Source organism: Mustela nivalis (assembly GCF_964662115.1).
Source record: "Mustela nivalis genome assembly, chromosome: 7".
Taxonomy (NCBI): Eukaryota; Metazoa; Chordata; class Mammalia; order Carnivora; family Mustelidae; genus Mustela; species Mustela nivalis.
This window is the reverse complement of record NC_139026.1, coordinates 15992763-16017903: the sequence shown is the minus strand read 5'-3', so window position 1 is coordinate 16017903 and position 25141 is coordinate 15992763. Positions and strand designations below refer to the sequence as shown.

The 25141-nt window shown below is 35.6% G+C and overlaps 1 protein-coding gene and 1 pseudogene across 2 annotated transcripts in view; both read left to right on the top strand.

The window, feature by feature from the left end:
* Positions 1 to 25141, top strand: part of WASHC4 (WASH complex subunit 4) — a 61709-nt gene that overhangs the window by 6884 nt on the left and 29684 nt on the right. The window contains exons 6-16 of the mRNA XM_082739052.1: positions 60 to 127; positions 3669 to 3751; positions 5322 to 5364; positions 6058 to 6161; positions 6713 to 6833; positions 8744 to 8867; positions 8988 to 9115; positions 9923 to 10083; positions 15277 to 15403; positions 19626 to 19751; positions 24686 to 24793. Of these exons, the coding sequence (XP_082595178.1) occupies positions 60 to 127; positions 3669 to 3751; positions 5322 to 5364; positions 6058 to 6161; positions 6713 to 6833; positions 8744 to 8867; positions 8988 to 9115; positions 9923 to 10083; positions 15277 to 15403; positions 19626 to 19751; positions 24686 to 24793 (1193 nt within the window). The remainder of the gene's footprint in view (positions 1 to 59; positions 128 to 3668; positions 3752 to 5321; positions 5365 to 6057; positions 6162 to 6712; positions 6834 to 8743; positions 8868 to 8987; positions 9116 to 9922; positions 10084 to 15276; positions 15404 to 19625; positions 19752 to 24685; positions 24794 to 25141) is intronic.
* On the top strand, positions 19906 to 21086 carry LOC309868902 (COP9 signalosome complex subunit 5 pseudogene; annotated as a pseudogene). The gene has a single exon. The product of its transcript is annotated as a COP9 signalosome complex subunit 5 pseudogene (transcript).

Sequence of the window (25141 nt, the reverse complement as noted above, 5' to 3'; positions counted from 1 at the left end):
GTCTTGACTAAGTTTAAATTAAAAAACTGAAATATGATTCTTCATGTTGCCTTTTAAAGCTACAGATTCCAGCATGGTGGAAGGTGATTGCCAAATTCAAATGGGAAGATTTATTTCATTCTTACAGGTGACTGTTTTTTACTTTCCATTGTTTGTTTTTTTTAAGTTTGGTAAATTACACAAAATTAAAAAGATTTCTGAAACCTTCAAATGCTAAGAATAAGTACTTTAAATGGTAAAACACTCAGTAGACATTGGATTGTAGTTTAAGAGGTCATAATTCGTGAAATGTTTTCATAGCATTTTATGGAAATAAGGTCTCAAAGTAAGGTTTTGATTTTGTTTTTGTTTTTTGTTTTGTAATAATTTAATTTGTGAACAGTTTGTCACCATGCCTTTTAAAATAACTTAAACTTTATGTCGGGTAGGAAGATAATTTATGCCAGAAAAAGTTGTTAGTGGAGATGGTTAAGCTAGTACATGAGCAATGATAAGGTTTTTAAAAGTAGCACTTGATGCTTCTAACCAGATGTTTCAAACATTTCAAACCAGATATTTTCGTCACTGCAGTTTTAGTTATTCTAGGTCTTTGGTTTAGTTTTGTGAAAAAATTGAAAGAACTTCCCATTTCTTCTCTCTCCATTATAAAAACAACGCTAAAACCATATGAAAAAAGCAAAAATTGGAGATAAGGAGAAACTCCCCCTACCTCCTGATTGTTAAGTTCAAGACTTGATGTATTTCACTGAATCAAGCATACTAACATATTGTTCAGTTCACTTATATCTTTACTTCCCTTTTTGTCTCCTTGTTGTAATTGAGAGTATTTTGTTGAACTTGACCTCTATTGTGTTATGTGTCAGTCAGGGGCTAGTCCAGAAAACGAATCACAGCTTCAGAAGAGGTATTTTGATATAGAGGATTGGTTATATAAGTGTTGGAGGGTTGAAAGAAAAAGAGGATAGTGAGGTCATCCATAGGAAGGGGAAAAAGAGGAAGGATTGGGGTTACCAGAATATAGGAGCTTGGAGCAGGAGCCCTGTGTAGTTATTGCTCATACTTGTGAATGAGGCAGTGCTGCCTTGCTGCCTGGTACCTCTGAGAGGGCAATACAAGGTCGTTTCTGGAGTTCTGAAAGAAGCTGGAGGTGGAGCAAGCTGCTATTGCTGGGGTGAACTGCTCTTGCCTGGGTTATGTTGGTAAAAACACCAAGAGTACTTATTGTGGAAGTGAAGGCTATAAGGGGAACAAAGAAGAAATTTGGGAAGTTTCTAGAAGACCTGATGATTTCCCAGGTGTCAATGAACTATAAGGTCTTGAGTTAGATAGCTGGGGGTATGATTAACATCTTTGTAGGGTCTGGAATGAACTAGGTGTCAATGAACTATATATAAGGTCTTGAGTTAGATAACTGGGGGTATGATTGACATCTTTGTAGGGTCTGGAAGATATTATTTGTATGTTTTTCTGACTAAAGGTATATTGAAATTTTCCCTCATGGTTTTGATTGATGCACTTTGGAGATGGGCCAAACCTATACTGCCTTTTAGCTAATGACATTATTAAGGCATTTATTATGACATTGACACAGGAATTACTAGGAATGTTTCATATTTAATGTTCAGAGCATCCTAGTGAAGTAATCATTTTTCTCTTATTTTTACACATTAATAAATGTAACCTCAGAAAGAGAGAAAAAAATTCCCAAAGTCTCTGAAAGGAATTTAGACTTAGGTCTTTGTATCCCTTTCCTTCTCCACCCCTGCTAGAAGTAAGGTATGTTTCATGCTTTTACTTTGTTGGAAATACAGTCCTGTATGATTTCAGGAGTGTGGGGTAGAGTTCTGCATCATTCTTTGTGGTTCTTGAATCATTTAGCTGTCAATTAAATCGTATGCCACCTGTAAAAAAAAAATCCAAAGCACCAAGTAGTAGAAAGGATGTACTTTTCCAGTCTTTAGTGTCCTTTTAATGCCACCTGTTGGCAGTACTTAACAGGAAGCCTACTGGCAGAGGTCTAAGAAATGTAATTTGCAGGTCCCAGTGAATGTGTCAGTTTCTCCCTCTAGTTTTATCAAATTTTGCATTTCTTATTTTAAGGATATTCTATTTGGTGCATGCAAGTTTAGGATTGTTCATAATTCTTTATAAATTGAATCTTTTATTATGTTGTTATAGCAGTTGACCCTGTTCAACTATATTTATGTATATAATATGCAGTTACATAAATGTATATCATATATAATAGCTGTGATGTGCTAACAGTTTTGTCCGATATTCTCACTGCCTCGGCTCTGTTTTATTTAACATTTTCTTGGTTTATCTTTCTATATTCTGAAGGTATCTGAAATGATACCTTTCAGTATCATTATGTTTAGTTATGTTTTTTTAAAACCACATGTGTCTGGATTTGGTTTATTATGCAATTTGAAAATCCGAAAATCTCTGTCTTTTAATTGGCTAATTCATTCTATTTCTTTTTTTTTTTTTTTTTAAGATTTTATTTATTTATTTGACACAGAGAGAGAGATCACAAGTAGGCAGAGAGAGAGGTGGAAGCAGGCTCCCTGCTGAGCAGAGAGCCTAATGTGGTGCTTGATCCCAGGACCCAGAGATCATGACCTGAGCCAAACGCAGAGGCTTAACCTACTGAGCCACCCAGGCACCCCATATTTCTATCTTATGTAAATAGTCTGTTATATATCTGGACTTGTTTCTCTCTTTTTTTACTTTGTGCTGTTTGTCTGCATTTTCTGCTCTTTGCTTTTATTGAACTTTTAGAAGTTTAATAAGAAAGATAAGACTAGAGTTATTTAAGTAAAATTGATATGCATTATTTTCATTTTCAAACATTTTCATTTGTTTGTGGATCTCATTGACAGCTGCATAAAATTCCATTTTTAAACTATAAGCCTAGCATATGTTAGCAACTGTTCTTTGTGCTGGTATATAGCAGTGCACAAAACCAACAGAAATTCTTGCCCTTGTAGAACTTAAAATCTGGAATAGCCACAGGTTTAGTCAAGTTTTGAATACTTTAGGATACAAACTGATTTTTTAAGTTTAAGCATCGAGAGCTTCTGAAAGAAATTTTCTGAAGGTGTGGGACATAGTAGATGCGAATTAATTATTTAATGACAATATATTCCTGCAATAATTAAAATTTCCCTTTCTCTGTGCCAGGCTTATTTATAGATGAAGTTAAAAGTAATAAACATTTGAAGTTATTTCAGAGTGACTTTGGGAGAGCCTTTTTCCTCATTATCATACTTTCTAAATTGGCAGCTTTTCAGCTTTTTCATTCAGATGTTCACTTACTTATTCATTTAATAGGACAAAAATATATTGAGAAGCAGTTGAGGGTTAGCCACCATGCTGGTCAGTGGATATTTAAAAAAGGAATAAGATGATCTCTGTTAATTACATGAGTAACTAAAATATAAGACTTAAAATAGAAGTATGAGTGAAATGCTATGGGAACAAACCAGTAGAAATTACTTTGATGTTCAGGAGAGGAGTTAAGAATGGATTGCTTGAAAGATGGTTGAAGTTCTCTGGCTGCAGGTTAACTGGAAGCTGTTCTGGTTGTTTAATATGTTACCATAAAGTTGAGAAATGGTGGCATTTAAAAAGCAACTATGTAACATATACTCAACTTGTCATTTCAGGAACTGTCTTGTTTTGTTACAAGGTGCTATGAAGTGGTGATGAACGTAGTCCATCAGTTGGCTGCTCTCTATATCAGTAACAAGTAATGGATTTTATAAATATTTTTGCATTTATAATAGGGATGCAGGGAATATTTTCTTAAACTAGCCATTACCTGAAATAGTTTTTTGTCTCTTTGCTCATTTATTTATTCATTCTTTCATTCATTTATTCACCATCCTTTGAAGTCTCATAACGTTTCAAACACTAGGTGTGTAATACGTAGACTAGTAAGACACCTTCTGCTGTGGTGAATGATCTGTTATCTGTCTGAATAAGAATGTTGACAGAATATACTTAAATTTGATTATATAGAAAAAGACTAATATGGAATCAGAACATGTACCAAATTCTTTCTCCTTATTTTTCCTTTACAGTGACTGTTCTCTGGCTTATTAGAATCACATGGGACTTTCTTTAAACTACAGAATCTGGGGGGAGTGAGACCAGTTAATCTACACTGAAAAAATTGTGGTTTTATTCAAATGATCTTCCAAGTTTGGGAACCACTGTTCTAAATCAGGAAAAATGATCAAATTTTGATAGACCTTCTGTTCTTAATGACCACAAAGTAATATCTCACTTTCAATTAATACTTTATACTTAAAAATTTTCCCATTTACAATTTAACTGTGATCTTACAGTAACTTTGTTTAGTAACATGGTAAGGGGTTCTCAATTATGAGAAGTAATTGAGGCCCAGAGGAATTGTATGAGATTCCACAGCAATTTAGATGCTGTTCTTTGATCACCAGTCCATTCATTGTTGTTCTTACTATATACCAGGCTGCATCATAACTCTCTTTATAAACTGGGAGACTGTGGTAACTGCTTCTCATTTTCATGTTTTTCTCCTCGGTCAGGCGTTTATTTTGTGTTCTGTTCTTTCACTGAAGCTGTTCACATGGCAGGAGGGAATGAGAGCATAGCTCCTCTAACCCCTGCAGTACCTGATGTGTAATTCAGAGAGTACTCCCCACCACCACACCCCGCCCAAGAAAGATGAAATTTATTTGTATTTTGTATTTAATTTTAAAAATATTCTATCTTGTGGAATATCTATATGTTTTTTGATATACAAGTACTAATTTAAATTATTTACTGTTGAGTAGAAGATGTCTAGGAAGTAAAATTGAATTTATCCCAGGGCTTTTGACTATAGTACAATGTTGGTTGATGCATTGTTTTTCAGTAGGAATGGGAACTCAGAAATAAATCTGACTAGTTTCCAAATGCCAGTTTGGGTAGGATAACAGAGATTCTGTTTAGGAATTGAGAAATTCTGTTTCAAAAGAAATGAGTATCAATTTTGTTATTTCTCCGCCTCTATCCCAAACTCAGTACTTTAGTTTAAATGGCTAGGGCCATTTAATGGGCCACATATTGTTATTTCCGTGCCCATTGAGTAAGGTGTGGGCAGGGATAGCCTTGACTCTGCATATACAAGTTAGTTCTCTTCTAGTTAGTTAATTCTCTTTAGGCTGATGACAGCCTAAATAATGATACATAGGTGTTAAAATCCCAAGACCTTCTGCTGCTGTGTGTTTTCCTTAAAATAAAAATGAACTGTGGTAAAAAAGGAGTTTTTTAAATTGGATATTATTTTATTACAGGATTGCACCCAAAATTATAGAGACAACTGGAGTTCATTTTCAGGTAAAAGTAATTTAGGTTGAACTGTAAAACTATAATTTTTACTATAGTTTGCTGTGGAGTTTATATGATTGGGGAGTAAAAAATTATAGTGAAACTCTTAAAGAGGTTTTTTGTTGTTGTTGTTGTTTGCCTTTTTTCTATTTTATCTGTGAAGTTGATGAGGTATTACTGACCCACTATCAGTATAACTCTTTTTTTTTTTTTAAGATTTTATTTATTTATTTGACAGAGATCACAAGTAGGCAGAGAGGCAGGCAGAGAGAGAGGGGGAAGCAGGCTTCCCGCCGAGCAGAGAGCCCGATTTGGGGCTTGATCCTAGGACCCTGGAACCATGACCTGAGCCGAAGGCAGAGACTTTAACCCACTGAGCCATCCAGGCGCCCCACTATAACTCTTTTTTTTCCCCAGTTGTGGCCAGTGGAGGTTCTCTTAAATGGTCTCTTTAGAGAGTGAAACAATTAAACAATTCTGTTAAATCACAATTAAGGATGAAATAGTGGGCAAAGTGTTTCTCTATCTAAGGCTTGTTGTTCCATCTGAGGATTAATAGTTTCATCTGTGTATTAATAAACTGATTTATCCACTGCTTTAATTCAGTAGTAATTAGCCCAGTGTGTTTAACTTTAAAAATCCATAAGAAGCTTAACCTGTAATTCGTGATTAAATGTTAATCATTAAAGGTTTTTTTGACAGACTATGTATGAGCACTTGGGGGAGCTGCTAACTGTTTTGCTTACTCTGGATGAAATTATTGATAATCATGTCACATTGAAAGAGCACTGGACTATGTACAAAAGGTGAGCCAGTTAAAATAGTTAAAATAGTCTCTTACTTTGTATAGTTAATCTATTAGTAAAAAGGAAGTAAATGTAAATAATACAGATCTTTTAAAAGACCTGGAGATCTGTATTTAGAAGGATCTCATGTTAAATGTTTTTGTGAATACAGCAACCGTTTTTTGAGAGTATGATATACTTGTATAAAGCCTCCTAATTCTTAAAGTATAGTAGAATGTTAATTTGAGTACCTTAGAACTCAGGTTTGTTTTTTCCTAGGGTTCTATTCAAGTGACCGTTGTTTTTGGTGAACTTGGTTTTATTTCACTGTATATTCTTAAGACCTGTTTAAGTTGAGGCATCCGTTCATCTGGTATCTAGAGTATCTGAATTTAGGATGATAGAAAAAGGTATGATTAGAAAATTAAATATATTAGCATTGTTTTTATTCAGATTTTCAAATGTATAGAACCAAACAGGAAATACAAATACAAAATTTTGATTTCTTTGAAAATTTTCAATTGAAGACTTTGTTAGGAAAATTGAAGGTCTTTCTCCTAATCTTCCATAAGGTTGTTGAAATCTGTCCATCACAATCCTTCAAAATTTGGAATTCAGGAAGAAAAACTAAAGCCATTTGAAAAGTTCTTGCTGAAGCTAGAAGGGCAGTTACTTGATGGAATGATATTTCAGGTACGAGCACTTTATCAGGCTATACTGAATGGGTTCCTTAGTTGACCCAGCTCAGAACTCCAGCGTGACGCTTTCATAGCATATTGTTTAAATATGTGTTCTTTAAAAGTGCTGTGGCTTAAAACATTGTTAGTGTACTAAAATACAATTATTTTAGTACCAAGTAGCAAACAAAATTAATAGTACTAGTTATATTTGGGGTGAGGTTTTTTTTTTTTAATTATGTAAAAGGATAAAACTATTCAAGGATCAAGATCTAAGCAGTTATGTTAATGTTTGTTGTTAACCTCTGTATCTGGGTTTGTTATACTGCCTTTTAAATGTCTGTTTAATTCTTCCTGGGCTCAGGGAATATAATTTGGGTTTGTTCAGTGCAGATAGCTTTCTACCATTTAGTAGCTTTTTAAAGCTTAAATTAATTAAAATGGAAGAAAATAAAATTTCACTTTTGCCACCACTTTCAGCTGCTTACTAGCTGTATGTAATCTAATTATTGCACCATACACTTCATACTTAATATATATCAATAATATCATAATGAAGCTGGGAGAAAAATAGCCATAATTAGTTTGTGGCTAGCTATCATATTAGCACAAATGTAGAATATTTCTATGATCACAGAAAATTCTTTTGGCTAGCACTGCTTTGGGTAATATTTATCAGAAATTGCAATATATTTATATTTAAAATCTGCTTCAGGGTTTTTTTTTTTTTAATATTTATTTATTGACAGACAGAGATCACAAGTAGGCAGAGAGGCAGGCAGAGAGGGTGGGGGGAAGCAGGCTCCCTGCCGAGCAGAGAGCCCGATGCGGGGCTCGATCCCAGGACCCTGAGATCATGACTTGAGCCGAAGGCAGAGGCTTTAACCCACTGAGCCACACAGGTGTCCCTTCAGGGTTATTTTTAATATATTTTACATAATCACAGTTTTTAAAAAATTGATGTATAGTTGACACATAATGTTACATTAACCTCAGGTGTACAACATAGTGGTTGACAAGTCTATACATCATATTATGCTCAGGATCACAATTTTTACAGATCGATCTGAACTCTTGTTTATATCAATTTAATGGCTAGTGTATTAGATTCAGAAGGTCTTTTTTTGTCATTGATTCTTTTTCCAGGAGATTTTTTTTTTTAAGATTTTATTTATTTATTTATTTATTTATTTGACTGAGAGAGCACAAATCAGGGGAGGGGCAGGAGGAGGACAAGCACACTCCCCACTGAGCACACAGCCTGACACAGGCCTTTATCCCAGGACCCTAGGATCATGACCCGAGCCCAAGTCAGACACTTAACTGACTGAGCCACCCAGGTGCCCCTCCAGGAGACATTTCTGTACATTCTGTAATAAAGTGCTAGGAAAGTAATTGTAATCAGAAAAAATTTACTCTTAAAAGTGCAAAGTAAGATAATAAAACATGTTTTCCAGTGCTGCATCAGACATATCTTCTATACATCATTGAATATCCCTGTGTGTCTCTTCATGTAGAATTATGGATTTGTAGGGCGCCGGGATGGCTCAGATGGTTAAGCCTCTTGCCTTTAGCTCAAGTCATGATCTCTGGGTCCTAGGATGGAGCCCTGAGTTAGGCTGCCTGCTCAGTGAGGAGTCTGCTTCTCCTTTTCCCCAAACCCTGCACCTCTCATGCCCTCTCTCTCTCTCTCTCAAATGAATGGATTTGTGGTTCAGTTTTATTGCACTAACTGGTACTCAAATATGTACATACATACATATTCATTCTAAAGGATTTAGATATTAGATGACATTAAGGTAAAAACTTGAACCTCATTGTTAGTAAAATTAGAATGATGAATGTAGATCACACATACTATATTTAAATCTGTTTAATAGTTTATTATCGAGGGTCTAAATTTCTCTTTAAATGTTTCCTGTTTAGGCCTGTATAGAACAGCAGTTTGATTCTCTGAATGGAGGAGTATCTGTGTCAAAAAATAGCACTTTTGCTGAAGAATTTGCACATAGTATTCGCTCAATTTTTACAAATGTAGAAGCCAAACTTGGTAATGTAAAGTGCATTTTAAAATTTTTGTTGCTAAAGTTGTTAAAGTTTACATTTCCTTGAATGTAGAACTTAAGTGTTTATTTGTTTCAATTTTCTCTTATGCTTTTGTTTTTATAAGGAGAACCTTCTGAAATTGACCAGAGAGACAAGTATGTTGGAATTTGTGGACTTTTTGTACTGCACTTTCAAATTTTTCGAACTATTGATAAGAAGTTTTATAAGTCTTTATTGGACATTTGTAAGAAAGTAAGAACTTGGAATTTTTATTTTTTTCAATTTCAATAGATGAAAAAGATTTTGGATAAAATTGGATATTCTAAAATGTATTTTATTCTGGCTTACAAAAGTGGCAATTCTTCTAATATTTTATAATAATTATGAAAATAATATTATAGTATTCATTTTTAAAAACCAGGCATTTAAGAAATAAGTACAATATAATTCCACATTGTATAAATACCTGTTTGTGGAGGTTTTTCTAGATTTCTTCCTATAAATTAAATTCCTATTATTGTTACTACTTTTTTCTCTTCTTTTTCTTCTATTCTTCTTTTCTTCTTACCATCCTTTCTCATTATTGAAGTAGAAAAAAAAATTGAGATTGATTTTACATCTTTGCTATTTCCATGATTTCACACCTGATTTCAAAATTGAAAATTTAGTTTGTGTGTACAATCAAGTGATACATGACTATGAGTACCCAGCCACCTTGGTCTTTTATTTTTTCACTAATGTAGAATAAAAGTAAAAGTCATGAGGATTCAAGTTTCTGTTTGCTTTTTGCATATTTTTATCTGAAAATCTGTGTGTGTGTGTGTGTGTGTGTGTGTGTGTGTGTATTTAATATTTATTAAATAAATATTGGCAGAATAAAATTATTTTCATGCTCCACATCAGATATTGGAATGTCTTAATTGTGCCACAGTACAATAATATGTTTCATGATCTATTAGTGATTATAAATTGTCTTCCATTGCATATGATAGAACTATTAAATAGCTTATTGTTTAGCCTGTATTTATTAATTTCCCTTCCTTATGTTTACTATTTCAGGTACCAGCCATCACTCTAACTGCTAATATTATTTGGTTTCCTGATAATTTTTTGATCCAGAAAATACCAGCAGCTGCCAAACTTCTAGACAGAAAAAGTCTTCAAGCCATTAAAGTACACAGAGATACTTTCCTACAGCAGAAAGCTCAATCACTTACCAAGTAGGTTTTATAAGTGCTCATAATGAATATATTTATATACTTTATATTCTTGTATTTTATATTGACTCAAAATATGTGGAAAACACTTGGTTATAAGAATAAATTTATTTATTACCAGAGGGAAATGTTGGACAATCTCTAAGAGACTTATTTTTTAGGATTTTTTTTTGCTTTACATGATGTAGGTTTAAACTCTGTTAAAGATACAGGAAAACTATACTTTATGGAGATGTATGTGTGCGTACATATGTACCCAAATATACGTGCATTTGCATGCACATGTATGTATGTATGCATGCACACATAACGTTTTATCAATACATTAAATATTTTTTGTGTGGAGTATAGTTCCTGTAGTAGATGCCATTTGATGACATTAAAAGTATTGTGTGTCCATTATTCAGTGACGATTTTTAGGAGTTGATTTTAATTTGATGCACTCCTTTCTAAAAATTTTTATTTTTATGAAAGTAATATATGTACATATTTAAAAAGTCAAGTACTAAAAGTTTAAAGGGAAAAATAATTGTCTCCAGCCCACTTTCACCCTGTACCTGAGTACTAGTCACTTAAAGAACACTTTTTTTTTTTTTAAAGATTTTATTTATTTATTTGACAGAGATCACAAGTAGGCATAGAGGCAGGCAGAGAGAGAGAGAGGAGGAAGCAGGCTCCCTGCTGAGCAGAGAGCCTGATGCGGGACTCGATCCCAGGACCCTGAGATCATGACCTGAGCCGAAGGCAGCATCCTAACCCACTGAGCCACCCAGGCGCCCCTAAAGAACACTTTTAACTTCAGTTTCTTTTGATATTTACATCCTTATATTTTGTCTAAGTCTTACTATGTAAATTTTCAAATATGCACAAAATAGAGAAAACAGTATAATGGACCCCCATGTTCTCATTGCCTAGATTCAACATTTAAATTAACTGCACATTCTTGAGTGCACTACCAAAAGCACATGTTGACCTGGATGAAGATTTTAAGTCAAATGATCCAGGACTGTGCTACTGGCCCTGTGCTGGAGATAGTTTTTTTCTGTGACATGGTGAAAAGATAATAGGGAAATTTATCTATTTCCTTTTGATTTCGACCATCAAGGGGAAATAGGGCCATTATTGCAGAGTATGGAAAGAAGGCGTTAGTCAGGAATGTAGGAGGTCCACTGAAGCATCTCTTAGTACTCCCAAGTCCTGTGATTAAAGTCAGTGGAAAATGACGATTACTCAATTTAGGCAGAATTACTCACAGCAGAGATTTCCAAACTCTCTTGTACATTTTAAAACAGAACTGAGAAGGAAAAAGACATTGTTTGGATTTAAGGAAATGAATCCAGTAAGATGGAGAGATGGGGATCAGGTTTAGTAGCAGTAAGGATATTTTGATTATCAGATGCTTAATGTTCTTTAACAGTGTGATGTAGTTGCTAAAAATGCCGGTATATACTTGGATTACATTAATAACTATACCTGGGTTATGGGAACTGATAGTTATATTATCTATGCCATGTGAATTGGTAGTTTTGTTGAAGTTTTATTCATCAGATCATAGCCAGTATTTGGTGGTGTCACATTTTAAGAGGGACACAAATGCAGCAACCCTGAAAGAAGCTGGTCAGGATATGTCAGAAGGCCTGACTACCAGGCCCTTTGAAGAATCTCTACATAATTTGGCCTTTCAAAGAGAAATCTGAGGAATGCTCCTTAAGTATTTGAGGGGCGTTCAGATAGAAGAGGGAACAGATTTAATCTCTGTAGCTCCAGAAGGTTGAACTAGAACCAAAAGATGATGATAGATCATAGTAATCACCAATATTATTGAGCTCTGTGTAGCAGGCATTGTGCTAAAGGCTTTAAACACTTTGTTGTATACAAACCCTGTAACAGTCTTCTCATATGGAAAATAATAAAGGTTGCAACTAATATTAACCTGGTCCTTTCTGTAAGCCAATAACTAAAATATTTCAGGAACTTCACATGTATCATCTCTTTTAATCATCTGAGAATTTTATGAGGTAGATATTGTTGTTATGGCCATTTTATAGGTGAGAAAATTGAAGTAGATTAAACTTACCCAAATTTAAGCAGCTAGTAGGTGGTGGAGCTGGACAGTCCCAACTCTAGAGCACAAGCTGTTACCTGCTACTTGATAGTCCTCGTTTTATCCCATTTTTAGATAAAATGAGGCTTAGAGAAGTGAACTTCACGAGATCATACAACTAAGTATGTGTCAGAAAAGGCATGCAGACCTGTACCAGTCCTACTGTAGCGTTTCTGGAGCAGAGTCATATAGGCTGCTCTGAGAGGTAATGCGCTCTTTCTCTAGAGCTGAGTAGGTAGACTGTAGATGACCAGTGGTCCAAGATGCTGTAGGAAGGGAGGCTTATCAGGCGGAAGACTGGAGAAGTTGACTTTCAGTGACAACCCCCAGCCCGATAACATTTTATGTTTCTAAATTATTTGATTCTAAAGATACAGTCACCACAGAGCTCCAGGGAGCTAAAAGGGATAGTGTCCTTTCTGGGAGCTAAAAGGGATAGTGTCCTTTTCAGGACATTTCTCCCAAAGAAACCTCGGAAGAGAGGAAACACTGTGATCAGCATGAGTTTTGTCTAATATTTTAGGAAAAGTTGAGGGAGTTACTGAGAGCTCTCCCAGTAAGGTTCCAGAGTTCATTCCATAAGTAAGAAGGAAGTAGTGGGGGACAGTTTCCCTGCCCTTGCACTATGCACTAGACCCTAGCTGGCCAAGTGCCCTAGCCACGTCCTTGACTGGGGTTCAAGGTTTGTAGGTGCGTTGCTGCATTTTGCTTTTCCTTCACAACCATTTCGATACTGGGAACACTGACTTTAAAGGATAGAGGTGTGAACCTTCATTTCAAACCTCTGTTGACATACAAATGTTGACACCATTTTGTGTTTTATATTGGGACAGGAAATTTTTTCTCAGTAATTTCCTGTTCGTACTTTGAAATGAAGCTGACCATATGACAGACCTTTGACTACTTTTGGATGCCCTTTGTCAATGAACTTGCTTTTTAAGTCTTGAAGCAGTTTCATTTTTACGTATTTGCAAGAGATGAAGATCATCTGGTGTCTGGAGGGAGTAGTAATGGGTGGAGTAACAAGCAAACCTCTGCTTCGTTCTGCATAGTCTGATCTAAAACCGAGTGAGTGCCTTTGACTGTGTTATTAGCCTTCTTCAAAATGTTATGGATTATCATCAGGGAGCACTCCGTAACGTAGGCCTCTTCCTTCTGTCCTTGCTTGTGACTTTTCTGTTCTTTCCTGTATGTTATGTCCTTGCTGAATACTGAACACAACCTTCTCAAAAGTGGAGGCATTGCCCTAGGACTTTACTCTTTCTGTGTGTTCCACACTTTTAAGTTGAATAATCCACAAGTCAAATAATAACCCACAAGTCAAATAATGTTAGCACCATTCAAGGCAAAGCCAAAAGTGCAGCAGTTGGTGTTGTGTAATGGAATCCTGGCTCAGCAGAAATTTTTCTGAGATTTGATGCTAGGTTTCACTCCTTAAAACACAGTCATTAAAAATTTTGGTGTAATCCCTCTTCAGGCTGAGTTCTTGAGATTGTCAGACAGCTTGGCAGTATTTTTTGTTTGCTTGTTTGTTTTTAAGATTTATTTACTTATTTTAGAAAGAGCAAACTTGAGCGAGCCTGAGTAACCCCTTAAGTGGGGTTAGGGGCAGAGGGAGAGGGAGAGAGAATCCTTAAGCAGATTCCCCTCTGAGTGCGGAGTCTGATGTGGGGTACCATCCCAGGACTCTGAGATCATGACCTGAGCCGAAATCAAGAGTCAGCGGCTTAGCCAACTAAGCCGCCCAGGAGCCCCTGAAGGAGGTTTTTAGAAAGAGTTGGTAACATCAAATCCCACAAAGGGGAATTGTTCATTTTTTTCCTACACTTTTGGCTTCTGGGCCAAAAATTCCCATCTTGAGCAATTTGAGGTGCACTGATAGAGTGATTCAGTGTTTGTAATTGGGCTGCATAGGAAAATTAATGTTACTGATTTAGTATTTCCCGGATGGGAAATCTTTCTAGATTTGGGCTTGTATCTTGGCTCAGCTATGTACAGTTGTTTGATCTTGGGCATGTTATTAACTTCCCTGAGTATCAGTTTCCTCTTCTGTAAAATGGAGATCATAATACCTACCTCATAAGGCTAATGTGAGGATTGAATGAGTTACTTTGTGTGAGGTTCTCAGAACAGTGGCTGACATAGTAAGTATTCAGTAAATGCAGCTTTTATGTCCAGAATTTTTGACCACTTCCAGTCTCCCATTCTGGTTCAAGTTGATATCCCCTTTCTTCTGTATTATCACAGTAGCTCCCTGCGTGGTTTTCCAGTATTACCCTTGTTCCCTTTATAGTTTATTTTTAGCATATCAGCCAAGGTGATACTGGTCCTCTGCAAAGTTAGATTAAGTCACTCTGTTCAAAGTCACTCTGTTCATTAAGTCAGTCTGTTGGTGGCTTTCCATTGAAATCCTCCCTATAAGTTCTTACACAAATCCTGTTCTACTCCCCCTCTTTCCCACACTGCCCCTCCCACTTCTCTGATTTTCTTGTTTCCTCATCCCTGCTCTCTGACCTCCAGCCGATCTGACTTCTTTGTTATTACTTGAACATGCCAGACTGACTTACTGTTGTAGAGCATTTGCATTTGTTATTCACTTTCCTAGAATTCCCTTCTCATATATTTACATGGATTACTCATTCATCTTCTTCAAATAATGGCTCAAAATCTTTTCAATGAGCCTGCTTTGATCACTGTATTTAAAATTTTATCTGCCACTCAAGTCCCTATCTCTTTTCCCTGCTGCATTTTTTCCATAGCACATATCATCTAACATCTTATAGATTTTAATTATTGATTTCTTTATTAAGCAGCTCTCCTTTCTAGAATGTAAGTTTCATTGTGGCAAGAATTTTTATCCGTTTTGTTTACTGTTAACTTTTGTTTTTAGTACTGAGCAAGAGTGCTTCAGCTATATGGGCATTCTGTAAACACTTGTTGAATGAGTAAATTATAGATGTATGTAGGATGTTTATAGTTTGAAAACCAGAAAGGTGGCTGCTACAAGGAAATATTTTATCCCTACCAGTTGAAAGAAATGGAAGTAAATTTTCTTTCCTGTGCTGAGTAACTGCAATATTTTCCTTTGTTAGAGATGTACAGTCTTACTACGTCTTTGTGAGCTCATGGATGATGAAAATGGAATCTATTTTATCTAAAGAGCAGAGAATGGATAAATTTGCTGAAGACCTCACCAATAGATGTAATGTTTTTATACAGGTAGTTGCATCTTCTTACTTAGAATATTTTGGGGGTCATTTCTTTGTTAATCCAATGTATAGAAGTAACCCTTTGAAAAAACTGGAAAGGATAGGATGTTTTGTTTTTAAAAACTGAAATTGATTTGATTGCATTTGGATCTGTGTGATTTATTAATTTGTATATTTTAATACATGCAATTATATTCCCTTCAAAGCATGACTTTTTTGCTGTTTTGATATGTTGTATTTCCATTATCCTTTAGTTCAAAATATTTAAGAAATTTTATTGTGATTTCTTTTTAGGTCTGTGAGTTACCTTGAAAGATATTTTTTAATTTCTAAAGATATGAGGATTTCCTCATTATTCCTCATTATCGATATCTAGAAATAGTAAGATAATTCGGTAATTTGAAATGTGTTGAGATTGGCATTATGGCTCACCCTATGGTCAACTTTGGTAAACTTTTCATGTGCACTTGAATATCTAATCTGCATTTGTTGGTTGTAGTGTTCTGTATATGTCAAGTAGGTCATGTTTGTTAATGATTTTGTCTGCATATTGTATCAGTTACTGAGAGAATTGGTTTAGAATCTCCCTCTGGCATTGTGGATTTGTCTGTTTATTCTTTGTCAGTTTTTTTGAGGCCAAGTGAGTGTATATAAGATTCACAATTGTTTTATCTTCCTGGTGAATTGAACCTTTTATCATTGTGATATGTCCCTTTTATCTCTAGTAGTGCTCTTTGTCATAGGTCTTGTGTGTGTGATAGTAACATAACTATACCAGTTTTCTTTCAGTTAAGGTCTACATGGTATTTTTTTTTTTTTTTTGATCCTTTTACTCGCAACCTGTTTGACTCTTTATATTTAATGTCTGTCTCCTGAAGCAGTATAGATTTTTCTTCAGTCTGATAATCTTTGTTTTTTCATTTTTTAAAAATATTTTATGTATTTATTTAGAGATAGATGCATGAGTGGGGGGAGGAGCAGAGGGAGAGGAACAAGCAGACTGTGCTGAGTGCGGAGCCGGATGTGGGGCTTAATCTCACAACCTTGAGATCATGACCTCAGCTGAAGCCAAGAGTCAGATGTTTAACCAACCGAGTCACCCAGGCATCCTTTTTCATTATGTTTTCTGTCATTGCTGATGTATTTGGATTTAAAGTAGCACCTGACTAATTGCTTTCTGTTTGTCTCACTTGTTCTGTGTCCCTTTTTCCTTTCCTTTCTTCCTCTTTTGAATTAGTTTCATTCTTTTATTTCTCCCACTATTAGGTTTTTAATTCTATATACCTTTATTGGTTTTTTTAATAGTTACTGTAGAGATTTTAATATACATCATTTAACCTTCAACTCCAGAATAAATGAGTAGTTTTATCTCTTTCTAGACAGTGTAAGGATCTTAAGCCTACTTAATCCTATTTATCACTTTCTCACCCCTGCTGCTTTTGTTTATTTTTATTCTCTATATTAAACTTCACAAGGTGGTATTATTGCTGCTGCTGTTTTTATAGTCCAGTTAGATTTACCCACATATTTATCTGTTCTGTCTTTCCTGCATCTCTCCATCCTTCTATTTGTGGAATATCTGTTAGTATTTCATTTAAACTGTTTCTCTGATGATGAATTATCACCTTTTTTTTGTCTGAATATGTCTTATTTCAACTTCATTTTGGAAGGCAGTTTTGGTACATACAGAATTCTGGGTTGGCAGGATCCCTTACCTTCCTCCCCACTTTATCGTCTTCTGTCTTATTTTTTTTGAGAAGTCAGCTGTCAGTTTTGTTGCTTTCTCAATGTGAGTCTTTCTCTCATTGCTTGTAAGATCTTTTTGGTTTTTAGTTAATATTACTCTGAGGTACCTAGGTGTAGTTTTCTTTTGTCAGTGCTGTGTGGGATTTGTAGAGCTTCCAGGATTCGTGGAAAAATCTCAGCCATTAAGTCTGCAAGTGCTCTTTTTGTTTTATTATCTTTCTCTCTCTCTAATTTTCTCTTCAGCTATCTCTAATCTACTGTTGAACCTATCACTGAATTCTTAATTATTTTACTTTTTAGCTTTTTGTTTTTTATAGTTTCCATTTCTTCTTCTGAATAAATTTTGTTTCATTTCCTTCAACATATTCAGCATAATTATTTTGAAACCCATGTCTAATAATTTCATTATCTGGCTATTTCTCTTATCTCTTGTTTCTCTGGTTTTTGGATATATCTCATTGCTTTGTATGCCTGGTTATTTTTTTTATAATGTGTGGCACATTGTATATGAAAAACTGTGGATATAATTGAAAGATCTGGATTTTTTTTTTTCTCCAGAGAAGATTTAATAATCTTTGCTTCTGATGTACAGCTAGTCTAGGACAACTAGCAACCCAGATCACCTCAACTCAGTCATGGACTGTGATGATTTGAAATGGGTTCTAAATCCCATGATGGCTGTTTTTTTGAGTTCACCCTACTTTTTAGGTAGTTGTTCAGGATCCCGATCCAGAACCTCGGTTTACAGGACCTCCATCCCTCTTTGATGGGCCATGAACTCCTATTTTCATCCCCCTTTCCTTTCTGTGAGATGTTGAAAGATAACATTTGGCTTCTGTCTTTATTCTCTTTTGGAATGGGCAGATGTCTCTTAAGGGAAAGTGACCACAAATGCCATGCTCACCTCTCTGGGTTTCTGTCTTCTATATTTTGCTCTTATATTACCTTATTTTTGTGGTAGTTCTTTGATGCCTTCTAAGAGATTTAAAAACATATTTTGCCCAGATTTGCTAGATGTTCTCTGTAGGAAGACTGGTCCAATTTATTTATTCTGCCATTAACAGAAACAGGCTCTAGATCTCTTCCCTCCCCATTTAGATTTTTAAATGACATTCTTTTAAATGACGCAGATTAATGGCCATCTGAATGGTATGATATCAGCCTATGAGTTCTTTCTCCTCCATTACCCCTCAAAGAAGAAACTCCCTTTTTTTCCCTGCCTTAGAGTTACACTTTTGCTGTTCCTTGTGTCTGCTTTTTAACTTTTCTAAGTGCTGTGCTAGGGCGGAGTCTGGTGTCATAGTCCTGTATTTAACAAGGTAAGACTTGGGGCTCTTTCCTGTTATGCCCCAAGCTTTAGTATTATTGTCTGTCACCTTTCTTAGGATGCTACCTTTTCCCTCGTTTCTTATTCTTTAATTTAGCACATCTCTTTATCACAGAGCCGTTATTGGTTCAGAGAAACTCCTCCCTCCCATCTGTATTGACTCTCACTGCTTTACTTAGTCATTGTGACACTGATGCCAGAGAGTTCTGTATCTCTCACATATGATAGAGGAAAAGAAAGAAAGTTGAGAATCAGTACCATATCACTTCTGCCCAACTCTTTGGATATATCCACAGTAGTATAGTTTATGTTCATGTCTAAACTGTAATATATACCTTTTTTTTGGTCCTTGATAGCCCAAAGAATCTTTATTATTATGTTTCTGTGTGGTTTTTTTAGATCTAAGTGAAAATATATCTGAGAAATAATATTCTTTTTCCTGATTTCTTATTCCATCCCATTTCCATGGGTTTGCAAGCACTCAGAATATTTTTTAAACCTCACAAGACCTGTGTTCTTCCTCTGTGAATACAAGGATAGGAAGAAATTTGTTCTAATTGGGCCAGGAGGAGAAAAACTCTGATTAGTACCAGTATAGGCAGGGGACACGGTAGCAGATGGACAGTGGTGATTGGCTTTGGTGAAAAGGAAAGGGGGAATTGGCTTGAAAGTGAGAAATACCTTTTGATACGTGTGCTGGCCAGAGAGCAGCTATCCTTCTCCTTCTCATTTTTTAGTTCCTAGTTCCTTGGAATCCTTAGCTTTTGTCTGCAGCAGATAGGAGTCTTTATACTCTTGTCTGGCAGGTGAGATAAGGATGAATAGATATCTTCCTGACATTCAGATAATTTCTCTGAAGGGTTTGTGTGTTTTTTTAATGGGAAGATTCTTTAACTATAATTACATACCATAATTTTAACAGTACTAAACTTATGGTATGTAATGGGTTAAATACACTTTTAAGGGTTACTTTGAAACTTCACCATCGTGTGTATATTGTATGTGGAAAAGTATTTAAAAATCTTAAGAGCAGACTTTAAAATGAACTTACAAACAATAGTTATTGGCAGGTTGAGGAATAATTATTACATAGAGAATGAAATGTTGAAGAAATGAAAGTTTTTATTATAATTATAATCAGTGTTTTATTTTTTTATAGGGCTTCTTATATGCATATAGTATTAGTACCATTATTAAAACCACAATGAATGTCTACATGTCGATGCAAAAACCAATGACCAAAACCTCAGTTAAGGCATTATGCAGGCTTGTTGAACTTCTCAAGGTATGTTTAACATTATTTTACTTGCCATTATAATTGAAAATTGACCTGTGCTTAAATTAAGGTGCTTTTGTAATATTAGACTTCTTGATTATGAGAGTAAAAAATTGTGGGAGTGTCATGGCTGCCTTGAGGGACTAGTATAAGTTTGCACCTGTGGTGGGAAGGGTCTGAAGCCCGCACCCGGGAACCTAGCGAGGTAAAGTTGCGTCTTGGTTGTGGAGTCAACAGCTTCTCTGATTCCCTGGCGGTGGTGGCGTCTGGGAGAGCTATGGCTCAGAAGACCTGGGAACTGGCCAACAACTTGCTGGAAGCCTAGAACATCGATGAAATCTACAAATACGACAAGAAACAGCAGCAAGAAATAATGGGCAGCGAAGCCCTGGGCTAAGGATCACCATTACTTTAAGTACTGCAAAATCTCAGCATTGTCTCTACTGAAAATGGTGATGCATGGCATATCGGGAGGCAACTTAGAAGTGATGGGCTTAATGCTGGGAAGGGTGAATGGTGAAACCATGATCATTATGGACAGTTTGGCTTGCTTGTAGAGGGCACTGAAACCCGAGTAAATGCTCAGGCTGCTGCATATGAGTATGTGGCTGTGTATATAGAAAACACCAAACAGGTCGGCTGCCTTGAAAATGCAATTGGCGGGTATCGCAGCCATCCTGGCTATGGCTGCTGGCTTTCTGGGATTGATATTACTGCTCAGATGCTCAGTCAGCAGTTCCGGGAACCATTCGTAGCAGTAATAATTGACCCAACAAGAACAGTATCAGCAGGGAAAGTGAATCTTGGAGCCTTTAGGACATACCCAATGGGCTACAAACCCTCTGATGAAGGCCATTCTGAGACCAGACTATCCCACTTAATAAAATAGAAGACTTGGGTGTACATTGCAAACAATATTATGTCTTAGAAGTCTCATATTTCAAATCCTTATTGGATCACAAATTGCTTGAGCTTTTGTGCAATAAATACTGGGTGAATACACTGAGTTCCTCTAGTTTGCTTGCTAACGCAGACTATACCACTGCTCAGGTCTTTGATTTTTCTGAAAAATTAGAACAGTTGGAAGCTCACCTGGGATGAGGGAGTTTCATGTTGGGTTTAGAAACACATGACAGAAAGAAGACAAACTTGCCAAAGCTACAAGAGACAGCTGTAAAACTACAATAGAAGCTATCCATGGATTGATGTCTCAGGTTATGAAGGATAAACTGTTTAATCAAATTAACATCTTTTAAACAATCACCAAGTAGTACTTTTGACTGAAAGCCAGTATGAGAAAAATACTCAAGTAACACATTAAAGCCAGTTACCAAAAATCTTACTAGAAGTATAGGGTGTTCTGAAGTGTCCTGAATATTAACACCATGTAATAAAACTGTTTAAAATGAAAAAAAAATTATGGGAAAGTGTACTTATCTCTCAGTTGGCTAAAGAAACTGGCCATTGAAAGGAATTTTCTGAGTAACTTCTTATGAATTACCAATGTATTTAAACTTTATTAAAAATTAGCATTTAGTGAGAGAGAGAAGGAAGACAATGAAAAGGTTAGCTTAAGTATTAGTAAAGTTTTACTCAAGTTTTAAGCTTGTTCCCTGAATTATGAAAGAGTATGACCTGGCCCCAAAATTGATACATGGGTCAGGGAACAAAATGGGGACCCCAGAAATAAACTCACGATTATATGGTCAGTTATAACAAAGGAGACAAGAATATACAGTGGGGAAACAGTCTGTTTAATAAATGGTGCTGGGAAAAGTGGACAGCTACATGTAAAGAATGAAACTGGACCACTTTCTGATGCCAGACACAAAAATAAACTCAAACGTGGTTAAAGACAAATATGAGACCTGAAACCGTAAAAATCCTGGAAGAGAGCACAGGCAGTAATTTCTCTGGTATCAGCCATAATGTTTTTCTAGATATGTCTCCTAAGGCAAGGGACACAAAAGCAAAAAATAAACTACTGGGACTATGTGAAAATAAAAGGTTTTGCACAGCAAAGGAAACCATCAACAGAACAAAAATACTGACTGAATGGCTGAAGATATTTGGAGAATATCTTATACAGCTCAACACCAAAAAACAAAACAAAAGAAAAAACAAAACAAAAAAACCAAAACAACCACAATTAAAACATGGGTAGAAGGAGACATTTCTCCAAAGAAGACATACAGATGGCCAATAGACAATTGAAGAGATCCTCAACATCACTCATCAGGAAAATGCAAATCAAATCAACAATGAGATATCCCCTTACATCAGTTAGAATGGCTAATGTCAAAATGACAGGAAATAACAAGTATTGGCTAGGATGTGGAGAAAAAGGAACCCTCATGCATTGTTGGTGGGAATGTAAATTGGTATAGCCACTGTGGAAAGTAGTATGGAGGTTCCTCAAAAGTACAAATATCACATGATCCAGTAATTCCACAACTAGATATTTACCCAAGAAACTGAAAACTCTAATTCGAAAAGATACATGCCCCCCCCCCCCCATATTCATTGCAGTATTATTTATAATAGCTAAGATACGGAAACAACCTGTGTCCTTCAGTAGACAAGTGGATAAAGAAAATGTGGTATATATGTAATGGAATATTACACAGCCTTAACAGGATGAGATTTGAGACAACATGGATGGACCTAGAGGGCATTATGCTAAGTGAATTAAGTCAGATGGAAAGATAAATATCATATAATTCCATTCATAAGTGGGATCTAACAACAACAAAAACAAATGAATAAAAAGTCAGAATCAGTCCTATAAATGTAGGAAACAACTGATGATTATTGGTGGGGTGAGGTAGGTGTAGAAGGCTGGGTAAAATTGGTGAAGGGGAGAGGGTAGTACAGGTTTCCAGTTATGGAATGAGTAAGTCATGGGAATAAAAGGTGCAGCTTGAGCAATATAATCAGTGATACTGAAATAGAAATGTAATGGGGCAGTTGGTAGCTATACCTGTGGTGAACATAGCATAGTGTATAAACTTGTCAAATCACTAGGTTGTACACCTGAAACTAATATAACATTGTGAAACTAATGTAACATTGTATATCAACTATACTAAAAAAAAAAAAAATCATTTTATTGTGTTGAAATGCATATGAGGCTATCAAAATGAGGCTATTATTATTATTTTTTAAAGATTTTATTTATTTATCTGAGAGAGAGACAGTGAGAGCATGAGAGGTGAGAAGGTCAGAGGGAGAAGCAGACTTCCCATGGAGCTGGGAGCCTGATACGGGACTCGATCCTGGGACTCCGGGATCCTGACCTGAGCCCAAGACAGTTGCTTAACCAACTGAGCCACCCAGGTGCCCCGAGGCTATTATTTATTTTGTAATTCAGAGTAAGTGCTGTGATCTTGTGATTTGAATACTTTTGAAAATATGATAAAATGTTTCTTAGCATATCCTATATAAATAAATAAAACCCCTTCTAGTCAGGAGAATCCACTTAACTTTTGTAAAAATTGAAATTAAAAAATTTGCTAGCGGGGCGCCTTGGTGGCTCAGTGGGTTAAGCCTCTGCCTTTGGCTCAGGTCATGATTTCGGGGTCCTAGGATTGAGCCCCACATCAGGCTTTCTGCTCAGCAGGGAGCCTGCTATTTCCCCCTCTCTCACTGCCTGCCTCTCTGCCTGCTTGTGTTCCCTCTCTCTCTGTCAAATAAATAAATAAGATTTTTAAAAAAAATTGTTAGCTATTTCTGCTAATGTCTTTAGATTTACTTAAGAAATTAAAATTTGGGGCTGATTTTTAGCCTTTTTTAAAGATATAATTTATTTACTATAAATGCAGAAATGTATGTATAGGTATGTTTATACATATGTATTTAATAAGCATAATTAGAAATTAGACACTTAAAAACACACCATCCTATTTAGGAAATATTAATATTTTTACAAACCCCCTGTGCTGTCCCTTGGTGATTACATCTTATCCCGCTCCCTCAAAGGAAACCCTTGTCTTGAATTTAATGCTTACGTTTCTCTTGTTTTTCTTTTTGGTTTACCAGATATGGAAGATTCTATAAACCATTCATTGTTCAGTTATGTTCTTGAAGTTTATATTAATGAAGTAATACTTCATATATTTTTGACTTGCTTTTTTTTAAATTCAGAATTTTGTATTTGAAAGTGTTGGGATGATTTTCACTTCATTTCATTTCATTTCATTTTCATTGCTGTGTAGTTTTCCTGTGGGTGGACCTTTGGGTGGTTTCCAGTTGTTGCTCTTATAAACAAAGTTGTTGTTCTTGCATATGTTTCTTGGTGTAATTGTGCCAAGAATTTTTCTGAAGTATTATGTGTCTACAGTGGATTGCTGGGTTGTGTGTTATGTACATGTTTAGCTTTTCAAGGGGATGCCAAATTGTTTCCTATATTCTGTCAGTTTACCTACCTTCTGATGGACTGGATTTCCCATTGTTCCCTAACTGACCAACACTGGTAGTATCTGGCTTTTTTTTTTGTGTGTGTGTGTGTGTGAGGCAAATTTTTGGTGGGAGGTAAATGATTTTATTTGTAGTGTTTATTTCCTTGATTGTTGATGATGGGGTCTTTTTTAGGTGTTTATTGACTGTGTTTTTTCTTTTGTGAAAAATCAGTTCTTTTGTTTAGTTTTCTATTAAATTATTTGCCATTAAAATTGTCCCATTCATTTATTTATTCTGAGTACTAAATCCTTGTGTGCGGCAAAAATTTTCTCATACTTAGGCCTTTTTGTTTTTTTAATAGTGGCTTTTGATGAACAGAAATTCTTTAATTTTAATGTAGTTGAATTTATCAATCTTATCCTATATCAAGTGCTTTTGGATCTTATTTACAAATTCTTTATCTAACTCAGGGTCTTCAAGGTATTCTATAATTTGCCTAAAAGTTTTAAGTTGATTTTCACAGTATTCCTTGTGGTTCTTTTAAGGCAATAGAACATATGTTCTACAGACGAAGCATGGTTGTGGCTGATTCGGTCTCACATATAACACAGCACCTTCAGCATCAGGCTCTTAATTCTATATCTGTGGCCAAGGTATGAAGTTTATTATGTATTCAACATAAGTATCTTTTTAGTTTACTATTCTGTTGTTTTATATGTGTTTTTTTTAGGTTAATCTGTTTACTCCATGCCTTCAAACATATTAATTCTTGGCCCTTTTTCTCCGTGGTATTTTATGATTATTACTTAGAGTGATCAGGGTTGTCTTAACTCTGAACTTGCAGCATGTAATATATTAACACTCCTGCATTTAAAAATGACATTGTGGTAGCACCTGGGTGGCTTAGTCCATTAAATGTCTTCCTTTGGCTCAGATCATGATCCTAGGGTCCTGGAATCAAGCCCTGTGTTGGGCTTCAGAAGGGAGTCTGCTGCTGCTTC